The sequence below is a fragment of the Ammospiza caudacuta genome, chromosome 3, assembly GCF_027887145.1.
Source record: "Ammospiza caudacuta isolate bAmmCau1 chromosome 3, bAmmCau1.pri, whole genome shotgun sequence".
Taxonomy (NCBI): Eukaryota; Metazoa; Chordata; class Aves; order Passeriformes; family Passerellidae; genus Ammospiza; species Ammospiza caudacuta.
The window spans coordinates 116,534,465-116,550,581 of record NC_080595.1 but is presented as its reverse complement, the minus strand read 5'-3'; the positions used below and the strand labels follow the sequence as shown (position 1 = coordinate 116,550,581).

Below are 16,117 nucleotides of genomic sequence, written 5' to 3'. Positions count from 1 at the left end.
GCACATGTCCAGCATTCCCTCATCCCAGTCCAGGAGCATAAAGTTAAATCCAGCATTGTTTCAAATGGGAAACTGAGGAAAACCACAACCTGTTTATAAACACACACAAAAAAAAAAAAAAAACCAAACCCAACCAAAAAAACCAAACCAAACAAAAAACAAAGGGAGAAAATTCCATCCAAAATATTCCAGCTGGGAATGAACTGGTCATTTTGGTGGACCTGGCAGTCTCCTGTTTTTAAACACAAAGAAAAAAAAACTAAGGGAGAAAATTCCATCCAAAATATTCCAGCTGGGAATCAATTGGTCATTTTGGAGGACCTGGTTATAGTTGGACTTGGTGATCTTAAAGGTGTTTTCCATCCTAAATGATGATGTGACCTTTGGGTAGAAGGCAGCCTTGGCCTTGTGACTGCAAATATTATTGTAAAATAAAATATTATTGTAAAATATAATTGCAAATTGTTAGTATAAAATATTAGTGCAAATTTTTAGTGTAAATCATTAGTGTAATTTTAGGTATCTTCTGCTGTGTTCTGGTGTCCAAATCGTGGTGTCAGGTCACCCCCACAGCCCCAGCTCCAGGTCAGGAAAGCACCAGGAGTGAGGGTGAGGAAAAATGACAGCAGGTCTCACTCCCGGTGCTGAATTGCTGTTTCTCACCCCATTTTCCTCTTAAAGATGTTTTCCATCCTAAATAATGCTGCGAACTTTGGGTAGAAGGCAGCCCTGGCCTTGTGACTGCAAATATTATTGTAAAATATCATTGTAAAATATTACTGTCAAATATAATTGTAAATTATTAGTCTAAATTATTAGTGTAAATTATGTAAATTTAGGTATGTTCTGCTGTGTTCTGGTGTCCAAATCGTGGTGTCAGGTCACCCCTACAACCTGAGCTCCAGGTCAGGAAAATGGAGGAAGTGAGGAAGAGGAAAAAGGACAGCAGGTCTGACTCCCAGCGCTGAATTGCTGTTTCTCACCCCATTTTCCTCCCTTCAGGAATATTTTTGATTCCCACACGCCCTCAGCGAGCTGGGCTGGCACGAAGAGGGGCTGAGGGAGGACGGGGCCGCTCCGAGTCCTTCTCACGCGAGCGATTCCCCCTTTGTCAGGAGCGGGGCCTGCTCCCGCCTGAACAATTAACCAGAATAATTATTTCCTCGTCGGGTAAACACTCCAGGACAATATGCAACTGTTTTTTAGAGGCAGCCCGTGGCCATCAATGCCCCAGGGCAGGGGAGGGGGGAAGGACGAGGCGTTGTGGCCGTGAGAAGGAGCAGGGCCCCGTCTTGAGGCCCGAGGCCGCGGCCTTGGCGCCGCTCCAGCGCTCGCTCGCTGGAATTGGAATTCATTATTCATTATGCATCATCAAGTGGGAGGCAAATCTTTTGATTTATTGGCAAGCAGCAGCACAAACAGCAGATGCCTTCCAGCAGAACTGTGCACGGCAGAAACGCCCTCCTGGGCCTCTGGAGGCAGATCAGAGCCCCACAGAGAAAAATTTCCTAACTGGCTGCAGATAAAAATCTTTCACTTCCCCCTGTGCAATATTTCTTTGTGCCCGGAGAGGCAAATCCTTCCTTGCTGATCTCTGGAGGGGTTTTTTGGGTTTTTTTTTTTTTTTGTCTGCTTGAACAATTCAGGCAGAAAACAAACCAGACCTACCAGAAATGGTGGCTGTGATAAATGACAACACCGATAGTCACAGCTATAATTCTATGAGGGGTTTTGATAACCCCTTGCAGGCAATTTGTAATGCAAGCCTGTCTGGATCTCCTCTCTGTCACCTCACCACTCCCTGGGCTGCATGGCTGCTCCTTGCTGTTCTTAATTTCCCTGCTCTGTGGCTGGGAAGCTTTTCCCACACTGTCCCAGCTAAATCCAAAACACCCCAGGGAAATTATTTGGGATCTCTGTCCCATCTCCTTCACTCCCTCAGGAGGGTTTTCGATGAGCTCAGTTTTTGGGTATAAACTCCTGCCTCTCTGAGCAACCAGCAAAGAAATCCAGCAGAAATCCAGCAGAAATCCAGCATTCACAGAATGGGCACTAAATGTCTGTATCTCCTCTCTGTCACCTCACCTCTCCCTTGGCTGCACGTCTGCTCCTTGCTGTTCTTAATTTCCCTGCTTAGTGACTGGGAAGCTTTTCCCACACTGTCCCAGCTAGATCCAAGGGGAAAATTATTTGGGATCTCTGTCTCATCCCAGGGAAATTATTTGGGATCTCTGTCTCATCTCCTTCACTCCCTCAGGGGGTTTTCTGAGCTCCTGGGTGCAGTTTTTAGGGTACAAACTCCTGCCTTTCTGAGCAACCAGCAAAGAAATCCAGCAGAAACAAAAATGAGATTTCAGTGATGATGCAGATTGCAAATGAAGCCCGTTTTTTGGGCAGTGTTGTTGCTCTCCCCAGTGAGCACTGCCCAGCTGCTGGCTGGAAATGCATTGATCTGTTTTTCGAAGCTAAAGAGCCAATTATGGTCTCACAGCCTGCAGAATGTGGTTTGTGTTCCCACTTAGAGGGCTCCATTTCCACCTCTCTGCCTAATTGAGAATTGACTGCAGCTCCTTCTGCTTCCTGTATTTCTTTTTTTTTTTTGGCTAAACAGGGATGAGTTCCCTGCTAGGAATTCTCAGCAGTGTTGTTTTGGTGCTGCTGTGGGAGGGAGAAGGCAGCTGATGACTCAAAAAGGGCAGCCAAGAAACAGATGAAAACTCTTTTGTCATCACAGATGACAAGAAGTGACTTTTTCCATGAGCAGTTTTAAACTTAAAGAGATTTAGATTACACATTAGGGAAAAAAATCCCTCCATGAGAGGGTGGGGAGGGGCTGAGCTGGAATTCCCAGAGAAGCTGTGGCTGCTCCTGGATCTCTGGAAGGGTCCAAGGCCAGGTTGGACATTGGGGCTTGGAGCAGCCTGGGATAGTGGGAGGTGTCCGGGTTGGAACTGGATGAATTTTAATGTCTCTTTCCATTCTGGAATTCCATGAACTCTGCCATTTAAATGTCAATATTCCACCTCGATGTGATGAGCAGCAGAGTCCTCCTCTCCCTTCGGACCAGAAAACAACAGCAGAGCAAGGTCGGGCTCCGAGGAGATTTTAACCAGGCCCAAGAGTCAGGAAAAACTTCTTTTTGGTGGATTACCTCTTAAATTCTGCAAAATCCAGCGTGGAATTAGGGAGATTAACTTGGAGTCGAGGCAGCAGCCAGTGACTCCTCTCACACCTTGCTTTGATGGTGGCGTCAGGAATTCCTTTGATGTGATCCTGTTTATTCGGGAGGAATCCTCCACAGCTTCCTCAGCACTCAAATGGGAAAAAAAAAAAGGTTTTGTTGGCTCAGGGATCCCAGGGCAAGAAGAGCTCCCTGCAGTCCTTTTCTCTCCACCATCACTTTGGGTTTTTGCGAGTTCTGCCACGTCCCGAAGGAAACCCCACACCCCTGTTCCTTTCCAGACCACAGCAATTCCCTTTGGCAAAGGCCTGGAAATCGCTTCTGTTGTTGCAGGGTCTCGTTTTACAGCGCTCTCCTTCCTCCCGAACATCCATTTTACATGAGCTGAGGTTGTTTTGCCCCTGAGCTCCTGGGATCTGGCTCGTCTGAAAGGAGAATCGCCGGCGGGGTGGGAGATTTTTATCTCGGGATCCCGTTCTGCCTTCCAAGCCGAGCCCTGGCCAGGCAGGGTCTGAGGTGGATTCCTGGGAGGTTCCAAATCAGGATTTGGCACCCCAAAAGGACATCAGGACCATGGTAACATTTTCCAGCCATCCCCACCAAAACCTGGGGGACACTCAAGGTGTGGCACTCAGGGATCCAGCTGAAAAGCAGGAAAACTAAATAATGATATTTTCCATGCTCTAACAGCCCCAGAATCAATTTCCTTGATTCCCAGTTCCCAAAATTGGTGAAGTCCTCCCACAGAGCCTCCGTGGGAGGATTTTTGGGATGGCACAGCAAAGTGTCCCTGGAAAAGAAGCAGCAGATCGTGGCCGTGGGAGTGGGAGGCTGGGCCAGCAGCTGCAGCGCCTGTGCTGCTGAATAATCAGCGCAGAGGAGCCTGAGCTGCAGCAATTACCTGCAGCTTAAGGGATATTAAAGGCAGATCCTCAATAAACAGGCAAATCTCACAGAATTCCTCCCTCTCCTCGAAATAATCCTCTGTAATTGAGGATAAATGGCAGATTTGCAGGAACACTTGGCATTAAAATGTTCCCCACAAATGGAGACGGGGCTGGGATCTCACTGGGGAGAGGCAAACAGGGAGTGGAGTTATTATTTATTGTTTCATTATTTCAGGTGAATTGTAGTTATTATTTATTGTTTCATTATTTCAGGTGAATTGTAGTTATTATTTATTGTTTCATTATTTCAGGTGAATTGTTCTCACCTGCTCAGTGCTGGGACAGGCAACTTCTAAACTCTTCAAACAAGGCTTGTCCCACTATTTAATGGCACAGGAGGATCCTGAACCCCACAGAAATGGCACAGGAGAATCCTGAAGCTCATAGAAATGGCACAGGAGAATCCTGAACCTCACAGAAATGGCTCAAGAGGATCCTGAACCTCACAGAAATGGCACAGGAGGATGCTGAACCTCACAGAAATGGCACAACAGAATCCTGAACCTCACAGAAATGGCACAGGAGGATCCTGAACCTCACAGAAGCAGCACAGGAGAATCCTGAACCTCACAGAAATGGCACAGGAGGATCCTGAACCTCACAGAAATGGCACAGGAGAATCCTGAACCTCACAGAAATGGCACAGGAGGATCCTGAACCTCACAGAAATGGCACAGGAGAATCCCGAACCTCACAGAAATGGCACAGCAGAATCCTGAACCTCACAGAAATGGCACAGGAGGATCCTGAAGCTCACAGAAATGGCACAGCAGAATCCTGAACCTCACAGAAATGGCACAGGAGAATCCTGAAGCTCATAGAAATGGCACAAGAGGATCCTGAACCTCACAGAAATGGCACAAGAGGATCCTGAAGCTCATAGAAATGGCACAGGAGAATCCTGAACCTCACAGAAATGGCACAAAGAGAATCCTGACCCTCACAGAACCCTCTGGGAGCTGCTACACAAAACCACTGAGCACAGCTGGAAAACAACACCAGGTTTGTTTGCAGCAGGAAGCGTTGGGTGAAAATATTCACTGAAAAACTTCAAAGAAAACAACCCAAAAAGTGGCGCTGGAGTTGGGAAACATCCCACAGAAAGAGGGTGAGGTGGAAACTGGGAAGCTCTTTGAAGTAGCGCAGCATGCAAGGAGCAGGGGACGCGGATTAAAACGTGATTCATAAAAGGTTTTTGCTCGGGGAGCTCCCGGTGGGTTTGGGAAGGAGCTCCCAGAGCGCTTGGCCAAACAATCCCTGGCTGGGGTAATTCCTCAGCTGATTGTTCCTGAGTGCAGGGATAATCTTGGCTCTGTTTGGGATTTATTTAAACAAAACCTGGGTGGTTTTTTGTCATGTGGGTTCCCAAGGTTTTTGTTGGCACAGCCCAGAGGAATGTCCTGCTCAGCCTGTGGATTCCCACAGAAAACAGGGAATGCTCCAGAGGATCCAGTGCCTCTCTGCCAGGCTGGGATTGACAGCAGCCTCACCCTTGTCACACCAGCTGGGCTGAGGTGACCCCTGGGAAGTGTCAGAGGTGGCATTGCCAGGGATTTGCACAAGGAAAGGGTGAGCTCTTCCCACAGGTCACTGCCAAAACTTCCCAGGGTGTGGTAATGCACAGAAAACTGACCCTGGGTCTAAGATTGGGAAAAGGTCACTGCCAAACCCTCCCTGGGCTGTAAATGCACAGAAAACTGACCCTGGGTCCAAGATTTGGAAAAAGGTCACTGCCAAACCTCCCTGGCCTGTAAATGCACAGAAAACTGACCCTGGGTCCAAGGTTTGGAAAAAGGTCACTGCCAAACCTCCCTGGGCTGTAAATGCACAGAAAACTGACCCTGGGTCCAAGGTTTGGAAAAAGGTCACTGCCAAACCTCCCTGGGCTGTAAATGCACAGAAAACTGACCCTGGGTCCAAGGTTTGGAAAAAGGTCACTGCCAAACCCTCCCTGGGCTGTAAATGCACAGAAAACTGACCCTGGATCCAAGATTGGGGAAAAGGTCACTGCCACAGCCTCCCTGCATTTGTTAATGCACAGAAACTGACCCTGGATCCAAGGTTTGGATAAAAGGTCACTGCCACAGCGTCCCTGAACTTGTTAATGCATAGAAAACTGACCCTGGATCCAAGGTTTGGAAAAAAGGTCACTGCCACACCCTCCCTGGGCTTGCACAGAAAACTGACCCTGGATCCAAGATTGGGAAAATCTCTGATGCCAGAGGTGCCAAAGGAAAACCTGGAGCAGTTCTAACAGTCAAAGCTCTGCTTTTGGAGGGAAATGACGTTTTTTGGGTTTTTTTTTCCATGTGGGTAAATCTGGGAGCCCAGGAAGTGATGGATCCAGGCAGGGCAGACACAAATACCATTCATCACCTCCATGCCCTGACATCCTCTTACACCTGCCCTGCAATTCAATCATCCCAACCTCCTGTCAGGCAGGAGATCCTCCCAGAGATAGAATCACATTTCATCACAATTCATTCATTCATTCATTCATTCATTCATTCATTCATTCATTCATTCTTCCTCTGCCCCTGCAAAACCCACACATTCCTCTCCGCCTGGCAGCTCGATTTTAAAAACTCTCCAACAAAACTTTGTCTTGATTCCTCCTGTTCCAGCTCTGCAACATCCCCCAGGAGTTCCACCCTGAACTGAGACATAATTACACCAAAAGTTGCGCAGAGAGGACACAAACCAGTGGCTTTGGCCCAAAACCTGTTGTTGTATTGTTGTTATCTTGTTGTTATTATATTCTTAAAGAGTCCATCCCTTCTCTCGATGTTCCTTGTTGGCTGTGTGTTCTCCATCACATCGGGGTCACCACTTGTTGTTGTATTGTTATCTTGTTGTTATTACATTCTTAAAGAGTCCATCCCTTCTCTCGATGTTCTTTGTGGCTGCACAGTCTCCATCACGTCAGGGTCACCACTTGTTGTTGTATTGTTGTTATCTTGTTGTTATTACATTCTTAAAGAGTCCATCCCTTCTCTCGATGTTCCTTGTGGCTGCACGTTCTCCATCACATCGGGGTCACCACTTGTTGTTGTATTGTTATCTTGTTGTTATTATATTCTTAAAGAGTCCATCCCTTCTCTCGATGTTCCTTGTGGCTGCACGTTCTCCATCACATTGGGGTCACCACTTGTTGTTGTATTGTTATCTTGTTGTTATTATATTCTTAAAGAGTCCATCCCATCCCTTCTCTCGATGTTCCTTGTTGGCTGTGTGTTCTCCATCACGTTGGGGTCACCACTTGTTGTTGTATTGTTATCTTGTTGTTATTATATTCTTAAAGAGTCCATCCCATCCCTTCTCTCGATGTTCCTTGTTGGCTGTGTGTTCTCCATCACGTTGGGGTCACCACTTGTTGTTGTATTGTTATCTTGTTGTTATTATATTCTTAAAGAGTCCATCCCTTCTCTCGATGTTCCTTGTGGCTGCACAGTCTCCATCACGTCGGGGTCACCACTCGTTCTTGTATTGTTGTTATCTTGTTGTTATTACATTCTTAAAGAGTCCATCCCTTCTCTCGATGTTCCTTGTGGCTGCACAGTCTCCATCACGTCGGGGTCACCACTCGTTCTTGTATTGTTGTTATCTTGTTGTTATAACAATGCATACATTCAGGCCCCCACAAAAACCCATCCAAAAAAAGGCAAAAAAAGCAGGAAAATGGGTTTGCAACCAGAACAGGCAGAGAGACATGGAAAATCTTGTTGCAAAAGGAAAATGTGAAACTCTTACGCGTGCCTGGCCTGCTCGATGGGGTGCTGGTTGTCCAGGTAGTTGTAGCGGACGGTGTCCGTGGGGTTCCTGTCGGAGGAGCGCCACGGAGGGAGCTCCTTCCTGCCCCTGCTCACAGAAAGTTTCCTCTCTGGCACGTTGCTCTTCACTGGCTGCACGTCGATAACGATGAACTCGTCCTTGGAAGGAGTCTGATTGGAGAGGTGGAAGGAAGAAAATGAGTTTTATGATGCAAATCAGATTGGGATAAATTTAGAGTTGTAATCATTGGGGATTAACTCAGAATTTTGGTCTCTGTGGGCTCCATTGTGGTCAGTGACAGAAAGAGGCACCCAAACACTATAATCCATATTGAGATGAGCTGAGCTGCTGTTGAGCTGTATCAGCTTCTCTCTATCAACTACAGAGAGCCTGATTTAAAGCCAGACTTTGCTTTAAATTAAAGGGCTCAGCTTTGAATTCAGGGCAGGAGATCCCCAAAAAGATGAGGAGGCCGAGGAGCTGGGAGCCAGAACCCCCAATTTTCCCAGTTGGGATGAACACCTGTGCAGGAGTTGTGATAGGTGGGGAGGCTTCCTAGAACAGAGACCAGAGCTAGAGAAATCAAACAAGAGTTAGAGAAATAAAACAAATATTTATTAAAAAGACCTTGGCAAGGATACACCTTGGGCAGTGCAGGGGCCATGATGGGTCACTGTTGGGTTAAGCCCTTTTCTGACCCAGAGATGGGGCAACTGAGAGGCATTTTAAAAACTTTTATTCTATTTTTACTCTCATGTGAAGGGTGAGACAATACAGATGTTATAATTCATGCCATCACAATTAGAAACCAATTATTTTTTAATTAAAATACATTTTAAGTGTTTCTTAAGCTATCAACTTTTAGCACTTAAGGTATTTCAATATTAGCACTTTAAGGTATTTTCAGTATTTACCATACTGTAAATACCTCAAAACCAATAATCTAAAATTACCCTTCATGATTCTTACTACAATTCATCTTTCATAGTTTTATTTCTCTAAAGTATCCAGTCTTATTTGTAATGTTATCTTTTGAAATTGGTTTCTAGCTCCATTTCTCTCTCAACAATGTCTGTCCTGTTCCATGGAATTTCTAAGTCAGCATTTCTTGTCTCAAAGTTTGCACACAGATGTGGGAGCCTTCTGTCAGGCTTGGAGACTTCTCTACAAATCCATTTCTCACAGGTTTTCACACTTTTATGGGTTTTGGGCCATTTGAATATTGGGGGTTAATTATTCAATTATAATTATGTAATGAAGTCACATCCTCCCAGTTTGCTACTATCAATTTACACTTTTTGGGGCCAGAATGGATGTGGAGTTTGATTAGAAGTGTGTAATATCACAGGGTGGAAAACGTAGAGTTTGGGGTTTTAGAATATAGAAATATATGTAAACAAGATGGAGGTTTTAGGGTGGTGGCTGATCCTTCTTCTTGTTAATTATTCAATTACATCTTCAGGTAATGAAGTCACATTCTCCCAGTTTATTCTCATCAATTTACACTTTTTGGGGCCTGAAGCTACAACGGTGACTTTGGTTCTTGTGTTGGAAAAGGATTGTTTTGTCTAATTAAGCTGTGAGGAGAACTTGCTAACACTCTGTATTGAGTTAAACACTGGTGGAGCCCTGGATGCTGAAAATTTTAAACTTTCTGTGCTGAAAGTCACACACCAACAAGAGAACACTTTATTTGACCTGAGGCTGTGGAGAACGCTTCCAAAATTGAATTATAGAAATTGAATTGAATTATAAAATTATATACATTGAACATTATAGGGATTATGGGCTGAGGAGTTTGAATAGAAGTGTGTAATATCACGTGGTGGAAAACTTAAGAATTTGGGGTTTTAGAATATAGAAATATAGAAATATAGAAATATAGAAATATAGAAATATAGAAATATAGAAATATAGAAATATAGAAATATAGAAATATAGAAATATAGAAATATAGAAATATAGAAATATAGAAATATATAAATATATAAATATATATATATATATATATATATATATATATATATATATATATATAAACAAGATGGAGGTTTTAAGGTGGTGGCTGATCCTTCTTCTCCAGGGGTTTGGGTGGTATTTTATAATTGGACAGCAAAGTCCACATTGTGGAATTTGAGTGATTATTGGGTTAAAACAGCAAACAATTTAGGTGTCATTCCTTGTTTTGATAGTTTAGCCTCAAAGGACCTTGTAGAGAAAGACAGTGAGCCATGTTGTAGCTTGTTAGCAAAACACTGCAGAGCTCACTGCTTGTGAGGCTGCAACTCAGATAATAAAAAATAAACATTTCAGTCTGAACAGGAAATAAAATCTGGAGTGCTTCAATCCCAAGACAGAGGCAGAGTAAAGAAGTCAGAGAATGGATGCTAAAGCACCAGTAGGTCACTAGAGCAGTAATATCACAGGGTGGAAAACTCAAGAGTTTGGGGCTTTAGAATATAGAAATATATATGAACAAGATGGAGGGTTTAGGGTGGTGGCTGATCCTCTTCTTCAGCTTCTTCTTCTCCAGGGGTTTGGGTGGTTCTTTGTAATTGGACAGCAAAGTCCACATTGTGGAATTTGAGTGATTATGGGTTTAAAAGTGAAAATAATTTAGATGTTATTCCTTAATTGGATAGTTTAGCCTCAAAAGACTGTGGAGAACGACAGTCAGCCATTTTGTAGCTTGTTAAACACTGCAGAGCTCACTGCTTGTAAGACTGCAACACAGAAAATAAAAAAATAAACATTTCAGTCTTAACACGAAATAAAATCTGGAGCGCTTCAATCCCAAGACAGAGGCAGAGGACAGAAATCAACAATGGGCACTAAATCAGTTCAGAAAGTGGAAATTCTGGGAGCTGGCGCTGAGGGCAGCAGTACCTTGGGCCGGGTGAGGCGCAGCTCCCTCACCATCTGGATGTAGTGTTTTTTCCACACCCCCTGCTCGAAGGGCGTGGGGCAGAAGTTGAGGAGCCACCCGAAACGCAGGCACTTCAGCATCCACAGCTGGTCCAGCTCTGACAGGTACTTCCAGTGCCAGCTCACCTGTGAAGGAATTCCCAGCCACTTTGGGGTTTAAAGCATCCCAGGATTTTGGATAGAATTCTCACATAATCTTAAATAAATTCAATTATTTTGTGCTGCTAATGCTCCATTTAAACCTTTGATTAAAGCATTTACACCTTTCAAGGCCTTCATGATGTGGGGTCCTTCCAACTCAAGATATTCAGTGATTCTAAGGAATTTTCTGATCTGTTGTCATGGAGAGTTTGAGTTGTACCCACATAAAACGCTGAAGTTCCTAAAGCAAGGCTTAGCCATCCTGAGGTTATTATATATTTTTAAATAACATGGAATATTACATTAGCACAGTAATAATGTCACTGAAAACTGACTTTTTAATTTAAAACCACTTTGGGCAGCATCTCACAGCATTTCAGATTTTTGGAGTCTTAATCATTTTGCTCCAAAGCCCATCTGGAATTTTCTGCTTCTCCACATCCAACACTTCACCTTCAGGCATTTTAAAGGATCTGTTTTCCTTACAGGATCAAGTGTTGTTCTTTGCAAAAGCACAAGCCAAAATCTCTCAAAGAATTAAGGGCTCTGCACACAGTGCAAGGTATTTTAGAGGAATGTGATTTTCAGGAAGTACCAGGCTTTCTTTCTGGGAATAATCAGCCTTGAAAATGCCACTTTTAAAATGCTTTAGAAGAATTTGAAATTACTCATCAATTCCATGAATCTTGGCCAATCTGTCTTAATTTAGGATCTGAGGAACGATCATCAGTAAACATTCATCTAAGCCTTCACCAAAAATCAGTTTTTTCCTGGTTATTTTTTGTTTTTTAACTGCTTTGTCCTGGCTTTTTGAAGCCCAGGCGGGTGCTGGCTTTTTCTACCTGTGCACATCGACAGAGGCTCCGTGGATCCAAGAAGGAGAAGATGTACAGGGACAGGACTCGAGGGAGCCTCGTGGTAAAATCCGCGGCCTCTGTGGGGACTCGGGCCTGGAGCTGCTTGGCACAAAATTTCTGCTGGGACAGGGAGCAGCGTTCCAGCAGGTCCACCAGGATCCTCCTCCTCTGGCCATCTGTCCATTTGTCAAACTGAAGGGAAAAAAAATAAGAAGAGGAGTTTCAGGTGCAGACAAACCAGAAATTCAGCTTCTCAAAATAAAATGAGGTGAGGGAAAGCACAGGAGCAGCAGCAGCAGCAGCAGCTTGTGGTGACTCACTCTGAGGGAACAGAGCACTGGGAACAAATGGAGAGGCTGCATGAAAGAAACTCTGAAGCCACAGAATGATTTCTAATCCTCAAAGGATCCAGGATGGCCTGGGCCAGGATTAACTCACACTCCTGGGACCGGCTTCCCTCACAGAAAGGAGGAGACTCAGATGGGTTTTTACAGGAGCAGGCCTCAATAATTAATCCATTGCTGATTCCTTCTTCCCTGATACTTTCTAATCCTCAAAGGATCCATGACAGCCTAGGCCAGGATTAACTCATGCTCCTGGGACCAGCTCTGAGACTTGGCTTCCCTCATGGAAAAGAGGAAACTCAGATGGATTTTTACTCATTTGAGCAGGTCCCACTAATGAACTGATCTCTGGTTCCTTCTCCCCTGACACTTCCTAATCCTGAGAGGCTCCAGAACAGCTTAGGCCAGGACTCACTCACGCTCCTGGGACTGGCTTCCCTCATAGAAATGAGGAGACTCAGATGGGTTTTTACTCATATGAGCAGGCACCAATGATTAATGCATTGCTGATTTTTTCTCCCCTGATGCTTCCTAATCCTCAAAAGATCCAGGACAGCCTAGGCCAGGATTAACTCATTCTCCTGGGACCCACTCTGAGCCTTGGTTTCCCTCATTGAAAGAGGGAGACTCAGATGGGTTTTTACAGGAGCAGGCCTCAATAATGAATGCATTGATGATTCCTTCTCTGACACTTTCTAATCCTCAAAGGATCCAGAATGACCTAGGCTCCTGTGCTCCAGGACTAACACATGGGACTGACTTCCCTCATGGAAATGAGGTAAAAACCCCCATCTGAGCAGGCCCCAATGGTGAATTCATTGCCGATTCCTTCTCTGACACTTTCTAATCCTGAAAGGATCCAGGACGGCCTAGGCCAGGACTAACTCATGCTCCTGGGGCCAGCTTCCCTCATGGAAAAGAGGAGACTCAGATGGGTTTTTACTCATTTGAACAGGCCCCAGTGATGAATCCATTGCTGGTTCCTTCTCCCCTGACACCTCCACAGCCCTCAGTGCTGCAATCTCAGAGTGCCTCACAATTTGTGAAGTATTTTTCCCTCACAATCCTCCCACACGGGCTATGAGGAGCGGCACAGAGGGAAACCAAACGATGAAAAATCCACAATGGCAGCAGAGTCACCAAGATTTTTCTACAGCTGATGGCAGGTACCTAAAGAGGAGGGTTGACTCCTCAGGGATAGAATCCGTGTGGGAGGAATTGAGGGAAGCTTTGCAGAGCTGGACAAACAGGGCGGGAGTGACACAAGGACCTGTCAGCAGCCATCTCCTGGGAGGAGACAACCTCAGCCCCCACAAATTGCCCAAAGTGTCCCCACAAATGACTCAAATCGTCCCCACAAATGCCTCCAATGGCTCCAGTCTGGCTCCAAAGCTGCAGCCCCGGCAGCAGCAGGGAGGAACAGCCCTGGGATGGGTGGTGGCCACGGGCAGGAGCAGCAGGAATTCCCAGTGGGAAGGGAGGGATGGCTGGAGAGGCTTTTCCTGAGGGGAAACGTGGATTTGGCTCCATCCTGTCTTACCAGAGTGTGTGGAGAAGGGACAAGGGGAAATGTGGATTTTTTTTTAAAAATTATTCTTTTTTTTTTTTTTTTTTTTTTTTTTTTTGTTAAGGTCAGTATCAAATGTGTCAGATGGTATTTTCTGTTCAGACTCAGATGTTTATTAGTTCTTATTTATGTTACACTCTCACAAACTGGGAGTTCTACAGCACTATGCTTTAACAAACTAAAAATGGAGCTGTAGATCTCTCTCTACAAAGCTTTTTAAGGGTAAACTGTTTAATTAAGAAATGATGCTTAAATTATTTTTACTTTTAACTTAATAGCCAACTCCCTGTGGCCTGCAATGCAGTTTTTTCTCTAATTACACAATACCACCCAAACCCATGAAGAAGGATTTGTTTCCACCCTAAACCCTCTATTTTGCTTTAAATATATTACTATATTCTAAAACTTTAAATTATAAGTTTCCCACCATGTGATGTACACATTTCTATTCAAACTCCACACCCAGTTTCTAGAATTTAATTTTGGATTTTTCTCCATGCCCTCAGGTCAAATGCACGGTTGTTCTTTTGGGGGTCAGTGCCTGTCAGCACCGAAAATGTAAAATTCTCAATATCCAAAGTTCCAACATTGAAGAGTTTTAAACTCAAAGAGAGAATAAATATAAGATTTAAAAATGGATTAATATAACTGGATTAATATAACAGTAATATAATATAATATAATATAATATAATATAATATAATATAATATAATATGTCATGTCATATCATGATAGTTTATATAATAATATATTATAATATAATAAAATATAGCTGATAATAAATAATATAATAATATAAATGGATTAACATAATAAAAAAGGGTCAATATAACTATACCTATAAATATAACTATAACTATAACTATGGATATGAATATAAATGTAAATATAAATATGGATATAGCTAGAAATAGAACTAGAAATTTATTATTTTGAGAAATAAGAAAAAAATGCTCTCCCAATGTTTTCTTTTAATCACTCTGGGTAAATAAATAGTTTAATGTCCAGCGTCCCTTCTTTTCCCTGTCAGAATGAAATTAAGAACAGAATTAGAAATGCAGATTTTTTTTTTTTTCTCTGCTTCCTCCCCACCCCAAACCTCTGCTGGAATGGAGAACTGGCAGAATAATAGTTTAAAATGCACGGTGCTGATGAATTTAATTGAGAAGCATTTTCTTTCCTGATCATTTTTGAAGAACTCCTCATTTATTTATTAATTTATTTTCCCTTGGATGAATTCCAGTGCTGGAGAACAAACTCCAGGGAGCAAATTCTCCTTCTCCTTCTCACCAACTCCTCTGCAAGACCTTCAGGAAGGTCGGAATGAAGAGAGTGTGGGATTGGATTCCTGACATTCTGGGGAGATTAAAACCCACATAAAAAATGGGACGGTGTTCTCAGGGGCCCCAGGATGAGGGAAGAGGTGAGAATGTTGACTCCGTGTTTCAGAATCCTTAATTTATTATTTTATAATATGTATTATATTAAAACTATACTAAAAGAATAAAAGATTTCATCACAAGCTAGCTAAAAATAAAAATAAATAAATAAAAAATAATCAAAAACCCGAACGTTTGTGACTGACTGTGATTGGCCATTAATTAAAAACAGCAACATAAACCCAATCACACATGCACCTGCTGCATCCCACAGCAACAAATAATTAATGTTTACATTTTGTTCTTGAGGCTTCTCAGCTTCTCAAGAGGAAAAAAATCTTTAAAAAAAGATTTTTCAAGAAATATCATAACTACCAGAAGAAAGCTCCTTGTATTTTCAGACACCGTGAATTTAGGAATATTCCCTTTTATAAAATCCCTGGTTTTTATATAATTTTGAATTCTAATGATTGGCAGGGTGTTAAGGGAAAACTGAAGGAGGACCTGGGGATTTAGGATTGAGAAATGTTCCCTGGGAATAAAATCAAAGAGGAACCAGAGGAGCTTCTGCCTGTCCCCTCCTCGCCCTTGGCGTGAAATCAAAGCTTTAAAACCCCTTGAAATGAAGATTTTCTCTGCCACACGAAGGGGGAAAACTTCTGCTGCCCATCATTGATCCCACCCCGTTCCTGATCGCTAAAACCATCCCTGATCAGGAATTTGTGCTGATAAATTTCTGTGTGAGCTCCATAAAACCAACCCTGATAAGGAATTTGTGCTGATAAATTTCTGTGTGAGCTCCATAAAACCATCGCTGATAAGGAATTTGTGCTGAAAATTTCTGTGTGAGCTCCATAAAACCATCGCTGATAAGGAATTTGTGCTGATAAATTTCTGTGTGAGCTCCATAAAACCATCCCTGATAAGGAATTTGTGCTGATAAATTTCTGTGTGAGCTCCTTCAAAACATCCCTGATCATGAATTTGTGCTGATAAATTTCTGT

General features: G+C 43.3%; 1 protein-coding gene across 1 annotated transcript in view; it reads right to left on the bottom strand.

Annotated features, from left to right (window-relative positions):
- The window catches only part of FBXO16 (F-box protein 16), a 56,587-nt gene that overhangs the window by 16,229 nt on the left and 24,241 nt on the right, over positions 1-16,117 (bottom strand). Inside the window, exons 4-6 of the mRNA XM_058801525.1 lie at positions 11,808-12,014; positions 10,786-10,950; positions 7,879-8,069 (exon numbers count right to left, since the gene is read on the bottom strand). Of these exons, the coding sequence (XP_058657508.1) occupies positions 7,879-8,069; positions 10,786-10,950; positions 11,808-12,014 (563 nt within the window). The remainder of the gene's footprint in view (positions 1-7,878; positions 8,070-10,785; positions 10,951-11,807; positions 12,015-16,117) is intronic.